Source organism: Acinonyx jubatus, chromosome B2 (assembly GCF_027475565.1).
Source record: "Acinonyx jubatus isolate Ajub_Pintada_27869175 chromosome B2, VMU_Ajub_asm_v1.0, whole genome shotgun sequence".
Taxonomy (NCBI): Eukaryota; Metazoa; Chordata; class Mammalia; order Carnivora; family Felidae; genus Acinonyx; species Acinonyx jubatus.
This window is the reverse complement of record NC_069385.1, coordinates 14,850,945-14,864,252: the sequence shown is the minus strand read 5'-3', so window position 1 is coordinate 14,864,252 and position 13,308 is coordinate 14,850,945. Positions and strand designations below refer to the sequence as shown.

General features: G+C 41.7%; 1 protein-coding gene across 18 annotated transcripts in view; it reads right to left on the bottom strand.

Annotated features, from left to right (window-relative positions):
- SYNE1 (spectrin repeat containing nuclear envelope protein 1) overlaps window positions 1-13,308 on the bottom strand; it is a 474,716-nt gene that overhangs the window by 242,199 nt on the left and 219,209 nt on the right. For all 18 annotated transcript variants that reach the window (XR_008298258.1, XM_053222078.1, XM_053222079.1 and 15 more), the window contains 7 exons: window positions 11,606-11,809; window positions 10,375-10,582; window positions 9,442-9,554; window positions 6,597-6,802; window positions 5,513-5,668; window positions 2,110-2,401; window positions 929-1,101 (listed from right to left, as the gene is read on the bottom strand). Coding sequence is in view for 17 of the 18 variants with exons in the window: in XM_053222078.1 (XP_053078053.1) it covers window positions 929-1,101; window positions 2,110-2,401; window positions 5,513-5,668; window positions 6,597-6,802; window positions 9,442-9,554; window positions 10,375-10,582; window positions 11,606-11,809 (1,352 nt within the window). In the remaining variant the exon portion in view is untranslated. The remainder of the gene's footprint in view (window positions 1-928; window positions 1,102-2,109; window positions 2,402-5,512; window positions 5,669-6,596; window positions 6,803-9,441; window positions 9,555-10,374; window positions 10,583-11,605; window positions 11,810-13,308) is intronic.

The window sequence follows — 13,308 nt, the reverse complement described above, 5'->3', positions numbered from 1 at the left end:
GGTGTGGATAACTGCAGTGTTGTGTTGTGTTATGTTTTGTTTTGTGATGAGCTTTAATCTTTTATTCATCTGTTTCCTTCGCTATTCATTTATTTATTATTAAGCACACACTTCCCCCGCGACCTAAAAGTATATACAGCTTTCAGAATATGCCTGCTGGAATGTAATTTAGTAGAATTCTGACTGAAGGTCATTGGTCCCACCAGCCAGCCAGATGATCTGCAGATACGTGGAAAAGAAAGGAAGGTGGCACTCTCCACTCATAAATTTAACTGCAACAACACCAGGCGTAACAATCAGTATCTTCTCTGCTTGCTCCTCGTCCATTGCTGTCTTCTCTACGGAATCCCAGGTGGGAGGATCCTTGGGTGTGGGAGAACGTCCCCATGCACCGCAGGACATAAGCTCTCCTGGCCTTAGTCACTAAACGCCAGGGATGCGCCCATCACTGGGACAATCTAAAAGCCTACACACATTTCCACAGCCCCATTGTGGGTGACATTACTTCTGATTAAGAAAAAGATAAACACTTAAGCTGAACAGTTGCTAACAAATTAATTCCCTGTATGTTCCTCTAAAAAGGGAAACATTATTAAAGTTATTAAAGACCATACACCCTTGCTTTGATGAATTGAAAGGAGGGATCTTACTGAGCCCACGTTGTGTGCAAGATTCCATGAGAGATATTATGGGAGATGTAAATATTACACGCACACACACACACACACACACGCACAAAACAAGCAAACAAACAAAACTGTCTTTGTCATTACAGAAACTATAATCTAGGCAAAGAGAAGTATGTATATAACTAGCTAAAATAATATGCTTGGTAACTCTACCACAGGATACTCTCAGCATTGTTCCATCATTTACTAAGCCACAAGGTTTTATTTAGGAAAATAAACACTAAAAATAGGCTCTGTACCTCTGAGCACGGACGGAGGAGCTCATGATATCAGCCCACACATCTTTAAGGTTCTGTAGCTGAGTCTGGATCACCTTTTGACCTTGTTTGTTGCTACTTCTCAAGGCCTGTTCCCCTTTGCCAATGGCCATATTCAACTTAACTTCTCCTTCCCCTTTCATCAGGAGAATGTCCTATGAAGGAACAGTGAATTCCTGTCAGTAGGAATATTAGAACCTTCTCATATTTTGAAAAACAGTTATGTCTCCCATGAGAAACCTTACTCACTTTAAAATGAAAACACAACAAGAAACCCTGGACCCTAGTGCAAAATGATGCTTTATTTAAATTTTTTTCATGTTTATTTATTTTTGAGACAGAGATAGAGCACGAGTGGGGGGAGGGGGCAGAGAGAGAGAGGGAGACACAAAATTGGAAGCAGGCTCCAGGCTCTGAGCTGTCAGCACAGAGCCCGACACGGGGCTCAAACTCACGAACCGCAAGATCATGACCTGAGCCAAAGTCGGACGCTCAACCCCCTGAGCCACCCAGGCACCCCAGATATTTAATTATTTAAACATTAGATATCAGGAGTCTTAGAGTCAAGGATTAACTCCAATTTAAATTCTTGGAAAACTCTGGACCACTAACCTAGAAGTGTACATTTACTGAATGTTAGTTTCAAAGTAAAAAGAAATTATTTTAAAAATAAAGACACACTTGTCAGAAACCTAACAGCCCCCTCCCATCACTGCCTGGCTAACTCCCATCTTTCAAGGTCCCCTTCATTTGACTGCAGGCTGGGTTGGTGGACACACTTGTTTGCTTTGGTCATGGCCCCTGTCTCCATGGGCTACTGCAGGTAACTATTTACAGGTTAGTCTCTCCCACTAGACTGTGAACTGGAAAGGAAGCACGAATCTTTGTCTCCATTTCCCCAGTGACTTGCATAGTGCTTGGAGTAGAGTCAGCATCCCATAACATCTGCTGAATACTTACTAAATGAAATCAAAAATTATTGTGAAGCTATTGAAGGGGCAGCGTGATCCCTCCGTATCCCTTTCTCCAATTTCTCTGTTTTGCCCACATGATCTTCACTGAGAGGCTCACGGAACCATTAGGACAATTAGCTCAGATATTTGTGAATCTAAGCAAATTGGTCTTTAGAAGTTGTCCGTGTCTGGCAGCTGTTCCCCGCTTACCTGTATTTGTAACAGCCGCTTTTCCAAGGTGTCTTTGCTTCCAACGGTGCTCTCCGCACAGGCCAGTCTGTCTTGAATGTCCTTCACCCAGGACCACATACTCTGCACAGCTTCCTCCAGGGCTTCGTGCTCCTGCAGGGCCAGCTGGCAGTTCCGGAGTTTCTCTTTGGTCGTTCTGAGTAAGTTCTGGTAGTTGGTGAGGAGCTGGGAGCACAGGCGTCCTTCTTTTCCAGCCCCGTGACCCTCTTCGCTGAGAAGCTGCCCTCTCTGGGAAAGCTTATCCAGAGACTCTCTAAAAAAAACAGAAAAAAAAAAAAAAGTTGAATTCTGACATTCGGGAGTGCAACAGATAGTCAATCCTGGAGAAGTAGCCAGACAAGAGCTCACGGCTAACGTGCCTTTAAAAGGAAGATGCTGGGGACCTTCACAGGGCTGGCTACCTGCATCCCTATGATTTTTCTGAGTGCACTCAATATACATCCGGGGATTTCAATCCATCTATGCTGTGCATAGATCCCGCCCTATATTTTAAGGAATCCACATCAGAAAATGGCCCAGGACTGCCTTTCCAGCCTCATCTCTAACATTTCTCTGTTCTGACTTCATGCTCTACTCCCGAGTTGTCCCCAGACCCTCTGCTTTTTGGTGCATACACGAGGATTCCTGTTTGTGAAAACCCTTCTACTCTCCTCTGCTTCCTTCCTAGTCGGCCTTTCAAATGCCAGAGCAGGCATCAGCTCCACAGGCAGCATCGCACTGACCCCAGGGAGGGAGGAGAGTACAGGTCTCCTCGTCCGTATCCGTTCTGTCTCTGTCCCTTTCTATGACCTCATGCACCCTCTCTGCCTCAGTCCTCAGGCTTTCACCCTGCAGAAGCCAGGGTTATTGCATTCATCCCATATCCCCAGGACCCAGTGCAAAAGATAATGTGCAAAAAACCAGTTTCTTTCAAAGGGCCATTATATGAGTGCTGATGGGTTTCCTTGTTGTATCCTGGGTACTTGGCTCATCTCAGTTTGGATTTATGTTAATTATGTCAAGGGAAAGTGTAGTCTTAGTGGGAGGGTTGGCTTTACCTTGTTCTACAGAGTTCTGAATTCTGATCAGTATGTCTATCAAAAATTTTCCAGGATACCAAAAGGGAGAGTGCAGATGTGTGAACACAAACTCTTGTGAGTACTGAGAAAAGAATACAAACTTTATCTCCTACAGGTCTGTCATTTTTTTTCTGAGCATCCTGTGGCCCTCTGTGATATATGATTTGTACAACATTATATCTACTCTAAATTACATTTCTTATAATCTGGTAAGACAAGAAGTTGGCTTAAGCAACAAAGTGAGTTAAATAATTCAAGACGACAGATATCACTTGTTGCTAAAAGAATTCCTTAATGGATGATAGAAGTTCAATAAATCTCAAATCTGGGCACTTTGAAAAAAAAAGGCATCCCCTCCAGATAGTTGAGTGTGATATTATGATGAAAACAATCCAGAGGACGGGGAGGGTCAAGTGGCCAGCAAGGGAGAAGTCAGGTGACCCAGCTGGAGAACCTGGGGGGGGGGGGGGGGGTAGGCAGACTATATTAGGATTGTCCGGAGAAGTAGCCAGTTACAAAGAGCCTGGGGGCAAACACACTTAAGGATTCTTAGCCTCTGGTCCTGGAACACCAGAGAATATCAGCTCAAGAAGAATATGTAAAGTCATTTTAACAGTTTGGAAGAAAGAGAGAAGTAGGTGTGGCCATGTTACATTGTATCTACAGAGGGGTCAAGATTTAAAAAGCAAATAAAGTGCAGTGTAATTTTCAGAAAGCCATATAGTTAGAATGATACTGTTCTTCTATTAAATCAGCAAATATTTTCTTTTTTTTTTTCTGGTACTATACCAGCTATTGGGACTATAACAATGATAACGACCTAAAGGTCCCTGACCTTGAGGAACTCACTATTGGGGGTTGGCGCGTATAGATTCAATGAAGAATTTACTCCGTGGTAAGGGCTCCAGAGACCAAAGGGCTCACAGGGACCAAAGCATTCCAGGAAAATTTTATAATAGTCATCAAACTAGCACACCAATAGCAGCTGTCACTATGGGTTATGTCTGTGTATTTGTTTGCATGTTTGTTTTTTAGGCAAGTTTGACCAAAAAGAAGACTCAGCAGAAAGAAGGAATGAATATGATTGGAATTAGACATTTTTTACTGAATTGATCACTGTTGCTGATTTGTCTGATTAAGCAGGCTGGATGTTAGCCTCTGCTGCTTCACAGATGAGTACATCTGCTCATTAAGAGGATAGTTAAGAGGTTTGAGTCAACCATTTGCAACTACGTGGATAGAACTAGAGGGTATTATGCTAAGCGAAATTAGTCAGAGAAAGACAAATATCATATGACTTCACTCGTATGAGGGTTTTAAGGGACAAAACAGATGAACATAAGGGAAGGGAAGTGATAGAAAAACAGGGAGGGGGACAAAACATAAAAGACTCTTAAATATGGAGAACAAACAGAGGGTTGCTGAAGGGGTTGTGGGGGGGGGGGATGGGCTAAATGGGAAAGGGGCGTTAAGGAATCTACTCCTGAAATTACTGTTGCACTATATGCTAACTAATTTGGATGTAAATTAAAAACATAAATTAAATTTTAAAAAAGGAAAAAAAAAAGAACCTTGGGGTCAACCTGCACTCCAAGTACCAACAAAGCAACTTAACATGCCAGGGTGGATGGTGAATTCAGTGAGCAAAGCCCTGAAGCTGGTGAAGTCAAAAGCACAGGCCAGAGAACTTTGCCTGGGAAAGGAGCCAGAAATGTTTGCTCAGCCAAGAGACGACGGAGAGACAAATACCGCAATGGAGAAGAGGAACCTCCAGGATAGTCGGACTTAATGGCCATAGCTTTTGCATTACTAAGAATGTTACGAGGATGGGTACGGATTGGAAATAAAACTGGCTGCTCAAGTATGTGAAGAATGTATGGAAACTGGGGTCTAAAGCATTGTTTTTATAAATGAAGAGTACCCTTTATTATGACCTGCTATCCTTATCATAACCTCTAAAAACAAAGTATGGTACCACTAGCAGCAAAATGCTGAAAGGCAAAATCAAGAAATACAGGAAGTGAGTGGCCTGTCCAATTTATTGAGCAAAGGGAGGTGGACCTGGGATGCAGATACCCCCTCACCTCTATCCCTGTGCTCTCTCCGGAATACCACTTTGCCATAGAGAACACCACACAATCATCTGTATCCTAGACATTTAGGGATAGAAACAGATACAACCACCATCACCAACCAACCAATCGACCAAGCAACCAACCAATGAACAACCAAAGCAATGAGCCAACCAACCAGAGAAGTAACAGCTTGTTAGTACAGCAAGGACCTATTCCATTTCTGCACCATACCTCACAGCCAATAGTTCTCCCAGAAACATTTCAACTTTATGGACTTCATTCTTCTTCTCAGGAATGTGCTGTTTACTCTCTCCAAAGTTTTCCGTACTTAACCTTTCATCCATTTCGTGGATCCATAAGTTCAGTTTTCTGTGCTGATCCTCAAAGCTACAGAAAAGAAAATACTTTGTAGAAATCCTTCTGTACTCATTATAATAAATAAATTCAAATAGCTGAGGTCACAATGTTGATGGCAATTAAAATCTCATGAATTTTCAAGTATGGAAGAAAACTCAACAACACACCCATCCAAATTATCATTTATTTCAGTAACAAAATGACAAATAGTGGACACATGTCTTGAGATCTAAGCAGAGTCACCCCATCTTGTCAAATTGATTTCCTGGTAATCAGTTGGTAATTATTAGCAAGATTACATTCCTATGTCAATATGCACTTAACTTTGTGTCTTACTACTGGGGACTCCAATGGATTGAGTAGGGCAGTGGAAGCCCTGGGACAAGAAGGGAAAGTTATCTCTGTGTATCTTATGATGATTTAAATATGATCCAAGAGCACAAGGGCTCTAAGTTTTGAAAAGAATGTAGGTTCTCTAAGAAACCTGGCAAGAGTGAAGCAATTTACTCTGTGACTAGAAAGGCGTTTTGATGATACTGACATTCTTTTCCCCCTAGTTTTTTTTTCTTCTAATTTTATATTCACCTCTGTTGACATTGCTTCCCGATTGGAATCTTGATTCATAGGAATCTGACAGGTGTTGTGTTTTTTTTTGTTTTTTTTTTTTTTTTTTTTTTGCCGTCACTCCAACCCAACAGAGGTGGACACAAAGAAAAGACTTGGATAATCTAAAACCTGGTTGCCAAAGCTAATATTTTGAGTTAACCAAATAGACAAAAAATACATGCATTTATGCATAATTCCTTAATTTTTCTGTATAGAAAATAAAGCCAAACAAAACGATCAGAGTCCAAGCAATTAATTACTGTTCTAGTGTGAACCTGTATTTAAGGTTTCTCAAAGTCTTTGGAAACATATTCTGTGTGTGATGAAATATACACTTATCAAAACAACCTACCTCCCAAGTTCTAAAGCACAGTCTTGAAGAGCCTGCTTGTCTTTAAGACATTGTTTCAGAAATGCTTGAAATTCTTCATTAGCCTTTGTAATTTGCTCCTGAATGCTACTGACAATTTGTTTAGACAAATGTGCATACAAAATTTGTCCTTCTTGAGTCACAGCATCAAGCTTGCTCTGCCCATCACTGATTGAGTCCAAAATGTTCTGTTTCAAGAAATAAAGGTGATACAATATATTTTGCTATTATTCAGAGACCCCGGAGCATGGGAGCAATGACTGCAATTCTTAGCTCAGATAGCAGAGCAAGAGAAGAAAAACAGAGCCCAGAACCCAGAGTCAGAAAGTCTTTAATAAGGCTGGAGTGAGATCTTTATCAGGGAAATACAAATCAAAACCACACTGAGATATCACCTCATGCCAGTCAGAGTGGCTAAAATGAACAAATCAGGAGACTATAGATGCTGGAGAGGATGTGGAGAAACGGGAACCCTTTTGCATTGTTGGTGGGAATGCAAACTGGTGCAGCCACTCTGGAAAACAGTGTGGAGGTTCCTCAAAAAATTAAAAATAGATTTACCCTATGACCCAGCAACAGCACTGCTAGGAATTTACCCAAGGGATACAGGAGTGCTGATGCATAGGGGCACTTATACCCCAATGTTTATAGCAGCACTTTCAACAATAGCCAAACTATGGAAAGAGCCTAAATGTCCATCAACTGATGCATGGATAAAGGAATTGTGGTTTATACACACAATGGAATACTACTTGGCAATGAGAAAGAATGAAATATGGCCTTTTGTAGCAACGTGGATGGAACTGGAAAGTGTGATGCTAAGTGAAATAAATCACACAGAGAAAGACAGATACCATATGTTTCCACTCTTATGGGAACCCTGAGAAACTTAACAGAAGACCATGGGGGAGGGGAAGGGGAAAAAAAAAAAAGTGAGAGGGAGGGAGCCAAACCATAGGAGACTCTTAAAAACTGAGAATAAACTGAGGGTTGATGGGGGGGCAGAGAGGGGAAAGTGGGTGGTGGGCATTGAGGAAGGCACCTGTTGGGATGAGCACTGGGTGTTGTATGGAAACCAATTTGACAAGAAATTTCACATTTAAAAAAAAAAAAAAAAAAGGCCAGAGTGAGAATGTACAACTAGATAGAATCAAGGCTCATAATCAAGGATGGTGCCAGCCAGTCACTGGAACCACTGAGGACTAAACTGTGGACAATGCCATGCTGTAAAGGAGGCCGTTCTCATCAAGGTCTCGCTCTCAGCCTCTCCGCGTTCTCATTGTCCCGGCCCAGCCCAGGCTGTACTTCTTCACGTGTTATAGTATGATGTCCTCTAACTGGTAGGCTGCCTGCACCCCTCCCCCTCTTCTGATCTGCACACAAAGTCCTCCCTGCGGGTCCCCTCTCTTCTTGGTATGCACCTCCGCTTGAGAGATCATATGCATGAGCGTGGCTTCAGCAGAGCAGAAGAACACAACAGAAATGCTGAGCCAGCCCTGCTTCTCCCCCGTGCTCCTGGGTGGCATTTGCGATGGCCACTCAGACGTTTCTTCGTGGTGTTCCACTGCATCTCAAGCTTAAAGGAGACAATTCCACATTTAAATTTACCACGCCTCCTGGAAAGCCAACTTCCTTTGCTATAATGATCTTCCTACTCTGACTTCTCATAAATTATCTACGTAACTGTCCTCACCAATGAGGCCACAAAATTCTCATGTTCCTCATTAATTTAAAAAATATTGTTTTTAATTTAAAAAAATGTATGTCTATACATTTTTGAGAGAGAGAGAGAGAGAGAGCAGAGCATGAGCGCTAGAATGGCATAGAGTGGAAGACACAGAATCCGAAACAGGCTCCAGGCTCCAAGCTGTCAGCACAGAGCCCGACGCGGGGCTCGAACCCACAAACCATGAAATCATGACCTAAGCCGAAGTCAGATGCTTCACTGACAGAGCCACTCAGGTGTCCCCCTCACCAAAAAATATATTTTTAAATGATACTTAACTGATACTTGCTTAACTGATACTTGCTTTGCTCATATCAGCCATTTAAAAAACTTGTCGAAAACTCAATTTGAGTCAGTCACTTCTGAACTCTACCACACAATAGCTTTCTCCTTCCTGAATTCATATATTTTTCGTAGTCAGTAAAACCTGTAAAACCTATAATACCTATTGCTTTGAGTTTGTCCTAGATCAAAATTTAGACTGTAGGTTACTGAAAAACACAAGCCATGTCTTCATTTTAAAACTCCTCCAATAGGGGTGCCTGAGTGGCTCAGTCAGTTAAGTGTCTGACTCTTGCTTTCAGCTCAGGTCATGATCTCACAGTTGGTGACTTTGAGCCCCATGCTGGGTTTCATGCTGACAGTGCAGAGCCTGCTTGGGATGCTCTCTCTCTCTCTCTCTCTCTCTCACTCTCTCTCTCTCTGCCCCTCACCTGCTCATGCTCATGTGTGCGTGCTCTCTCTCTCTCTCTCTCTCTCAAAAATAAACTTAAAAATAAATAAATAAAACTCCTCCACATAGTGATATGGTATAGATAAAATTACTTATATTTTTACTGCTATAAAAATTAAAACTAGGTTTAGTTTTGAATGAATTCCAAAGAATAGTCAATAGGCTAAAAGAGAGAAAAATGGGATCAAAAATTCTGTAGCTCTGATTTATTTTCTCAACTTTTCATATTGTCTATCTCTTTATGACTCAAGAAATCTAATTCTGTTAAAGAAGAAGAAAAGTTCAGAAGATCTGGGGAAAGAGATGATTTAGGTCTGACCTGAAGGCACGTGAGTACAGTTTAGAGAAGAAGAAAAAGGCTTTCATACCTGGAGATCGTGGAGCTTTGCCTCTAGAACCTTGCTGTCGCCAGTTCTATCTGATGATTTTTTCGCCGCTGCCTTTATTCCAGAAAACCACTCTTGGAATTCCTGCATAGACTCTTTTGAAAGTAATGAAAATGAGAAATACATCCAAAACACTGATTGAGCTTCGTGGATTACCATAATGAATTAACGCTGGCCTTCAGCTCATTGCATCTTGCTTTACAGAATATTCCAGAAAGAAAATAATAATCATGTCGAATATACTATAGCATGTTCCATAACTATGACTGTTCATGGCAGAATCGAGAAATTGCCTCAGAGAAAAGACAGAAAAGAAATTTGTATTCCTAAGATATCCGATTTCCCATTCTTTCTTTCTTTTGGTAAATGAAGATAAATAATTGTCTGAATATGTAAGAGAGCAAAGGGACAAAGGCTCTAGGGGTGTTGAAGCCATTTTTATGGCAAAGGAAGGAACCGTGTCCTCTCTCCACCCAGCTGACTTAGAGCCATTTCACATCTTCATCAGTGCAAAGACACAGCTGGGCGGGAAGCTGAGTCAGGGACCTCTGACCGGCAATTTTCCGAATTACATGGCTACCACTGTTTCATGGCCCAATATCCAAGTTTACTGTGTTACTTCATCATAGCAGTGGAAGTAATTTTCCACCCAAATGAGCTATATGTAGAAAATCCAGATGAATTTCAGAATCCTGAAAATGGTGGATCCCTACTTTCTTGAGGAGGAAGAGGAAGAATTATGGCTACAGCCCAAGCACAACACTTTCACTGCTCAAATCTGGACATACAAATGAATTTAAAATGATATTCTGCTGGAAAGCTTTTTCCAACTATTGCTGGCAGTTTCTAGGCAGCATTTGGTTTGGATTCTTTCTTATAAACAAACTACTCATGCAAAGGCTTGTCAGGGCTCACCATTGAAGTGCTTCTCCAGAAAATCCTGAAGGCTGGCCTGTGTTTTGGAGCACAACTGGCTCACAGCTTCGTGGTTCTTTATCAGCCCAGTCATAGCACTGCCCAAGCTCTCCAGCTCAATGGAATGGTACTTGCGGCACAAGCTATTGAGATTTTCTTGGGTGGAGCTGATGTTGCTTTGCTGACTTTGAAGTTCCTTTTGTATTTCCTACAGAATAAACAAATGCCATGAAGGACATTCATCACATTCAAGGGAAATATTCCATCTATTCCACTATGGTACTTTTTTTGGGAAACTGATGCTGTTGAAATACACTCAGTAACGTATGCATTTTTGTGGGATTTTTTTTTCAGTATTTGTAATAGATCTGTGTTGACTCAGAATTTTGCCCAATTCTCTTTGGGAACAAGTGCAAACAGCAGTTGAGAGGTCGTAGCATTTGGATTATGGTCTAGGATTCCAAGCAAATTGAATAGGTTCTTAGGGATTCCAGCCCATGATCTTGGGTTTAGTCAGTTGATTAGAAACTATTAATGGAGTCACCCCCTAAGTTCACATTCTTCAGTGGACTACTAGGGCTTTGTTTTAGGTTCACAGGCCACAGGAAAAGCACCAGTAGTTAATTTTAAAACACATCTCTTTAGTCTTAAGTACAGTAAGAAAATATGTTCAAGAGAACAGATCACATATGTGAAACAGTCAACTCAACTCACAAGCTTTACAGACAGTTGATCAGTAATATTATCTCTATGGACAGATGACATGGAAGTAGAATGTTCTCTCGACTGTTGGTTTTTTGTTTTTGTTGTTTTTGTTTTTTTTTAATATATCCTTCTCTAGATAAAAGCAGTCATACTGACCAACAAAAATAATTAAGTAATTAAAAACTACTCTGCATTGAAATTTGAAAAATTCATGGAAATTTGAACAGGTCTTCTACAGGCTCTACTCTTTTACTAAAGAAACATATTGGCAAGCATAGCTTATGAGCAGGCCCTACAGTAAGTAAAGCATGCTTTCTGCTTTTAGATGATTCATCTTCAATTTCCTACTACCTGCATTCATTTCTCTACCTGTTAACTTACTTTGCCGTATCCAATGAGTTAGTCGGCCTGATGTTAATATAGGTAACTGAGAGCAGAGTCTTTATTTTTATTCCAGTCACCACAAAATAGGAGAACCAATATGACCATTGGAAGTATAAATGCTTCATGATAGGTTATTACCTACCTTTACTTTTTTCAGCCCTTCCCATGTCTCCGTCTGAGCACAGTTCATCAATGCTTCTTCTACTTTTGTGAGCCAGCTTGTTATATCATTGATAAATTTCTCCACCTGTGTACTCTGAGTGGTGAACTCTTTCAAGGTTCCTTTTGCTTCTTCGGTAATTTCTTTGGCATGCTCCAGTTTCTGCCGTAAGTCTGCTTCTATAAACTAAACATAAAGTAGGATTTCATTAAAATCTGTGGCGACCAGGACACTCATTGGGTAGCAATTCTGTTCGTGTGCAGCTTAACTGTCAAAAACACATCAACCTAACCATGGAGGCTAATTCAACTTTTCTAAGAAGGGAAACCAGTGGGTGCAAGGGGTCAAACAAGTTAAGTGACGGGACAATGGAAACAGTACATATTTACAGTTGACAGTGGATGTTAAAGTGGCAGTTTTGACAGAGGGCCCAAGGAAAACGGAAGGTCACGTTTCAAAAGCAGAGCTAAACCTACACAGGGTTACCAAGTTTGTGACTAAAACCCGGTTCTGAATTCTTCTCCAGAAACACTCACACTTGTATGTCCTGATGTAACCACGACTCTGAACAAACACCACTTCAGAATTTTATCATAAAGCAATTTTGTTTTTGTCCCCCACTTGAAAGCATTCAGCGAAGCTAGTTCTCTTCTCCCAAAGGACTTATTTCAGGAGGGCCCCTGACTCTTGTGGTCCTACAGATCATAAAAGGACTTATAATCATGATAAATTGCAAAATGCTTTCAATTCCACAATGAAAACATCGAGGCCCATTTCATAATCCAAATTGAACTTGAAGTCACAGCTTTTATCTTATCCCTACCCTAGATCTGCTACAAATAGGAAGCCCATCTGAAGAAAGGTGTCAAGTGCCTCTTTTTCTATTTCCCCATTTTCTCTAGCTTCTGACCCTGCAGGTGCAGGCAAGCAGGAGGTGGGGGAAGGGCTCTGAAAGTTTTGACAACTATTGTGAGCTGGCATCTGTGCTCCTAGGCCAGGTGACATTTAGCATTCTCTCCTGTCACAGGCCTTCCTCTGTGGGGTTTTCTGAGACTCCCCTCAGTGCTGGGACCTCCCACTGACCTTGCCTAGGTACAAGCAATGCACTCTTCTCTGGCTCTTTCTCCTTCCACAGCCTGCGGGCATCTCTTTATCTTGCTGCTGAGGCCTCTTCCTCCCTAGAAAGCCTTCCCAGATAACCTGAGATATGCAAGCACTGATGCTTTGTCCTTTCCTTTCCTCTGATAATTCACTTCTGGGCCAGAGGTCACACTCTGGCATTTACACAACAGATGATTCTGAGATGCAGGCCACTCAAAATAATCACTTCTCCTTTGGCAAACACATCAGCAGTTGGCTAGCCTCTCTCTCACCCTTAAGGTCTCTCGGAGGAATTAGATAGTAGACCTGGCATCCACCAACTGCAGGGGCACATGTCATGCTCTCTAGATGACACCACTGAAACTCTTCCCTTTATTTTAAGGTAAGGAACAGGTGTCCCGATCCCTCTTCCTTGAGGTGGGGGGTGATGGTGAGAAAGCAGAGGACAATGGTAGCTCTCTCCCAAGGCCCTGCCTCCATCTTAACTCTGCAAAAGTCCACCTGATGCCCATTTATATCCTTGACACAGGCAACACGCATAAGCACTCCTTTTCACTTTTCTATTAGCACCCTTTCCCTCTTGT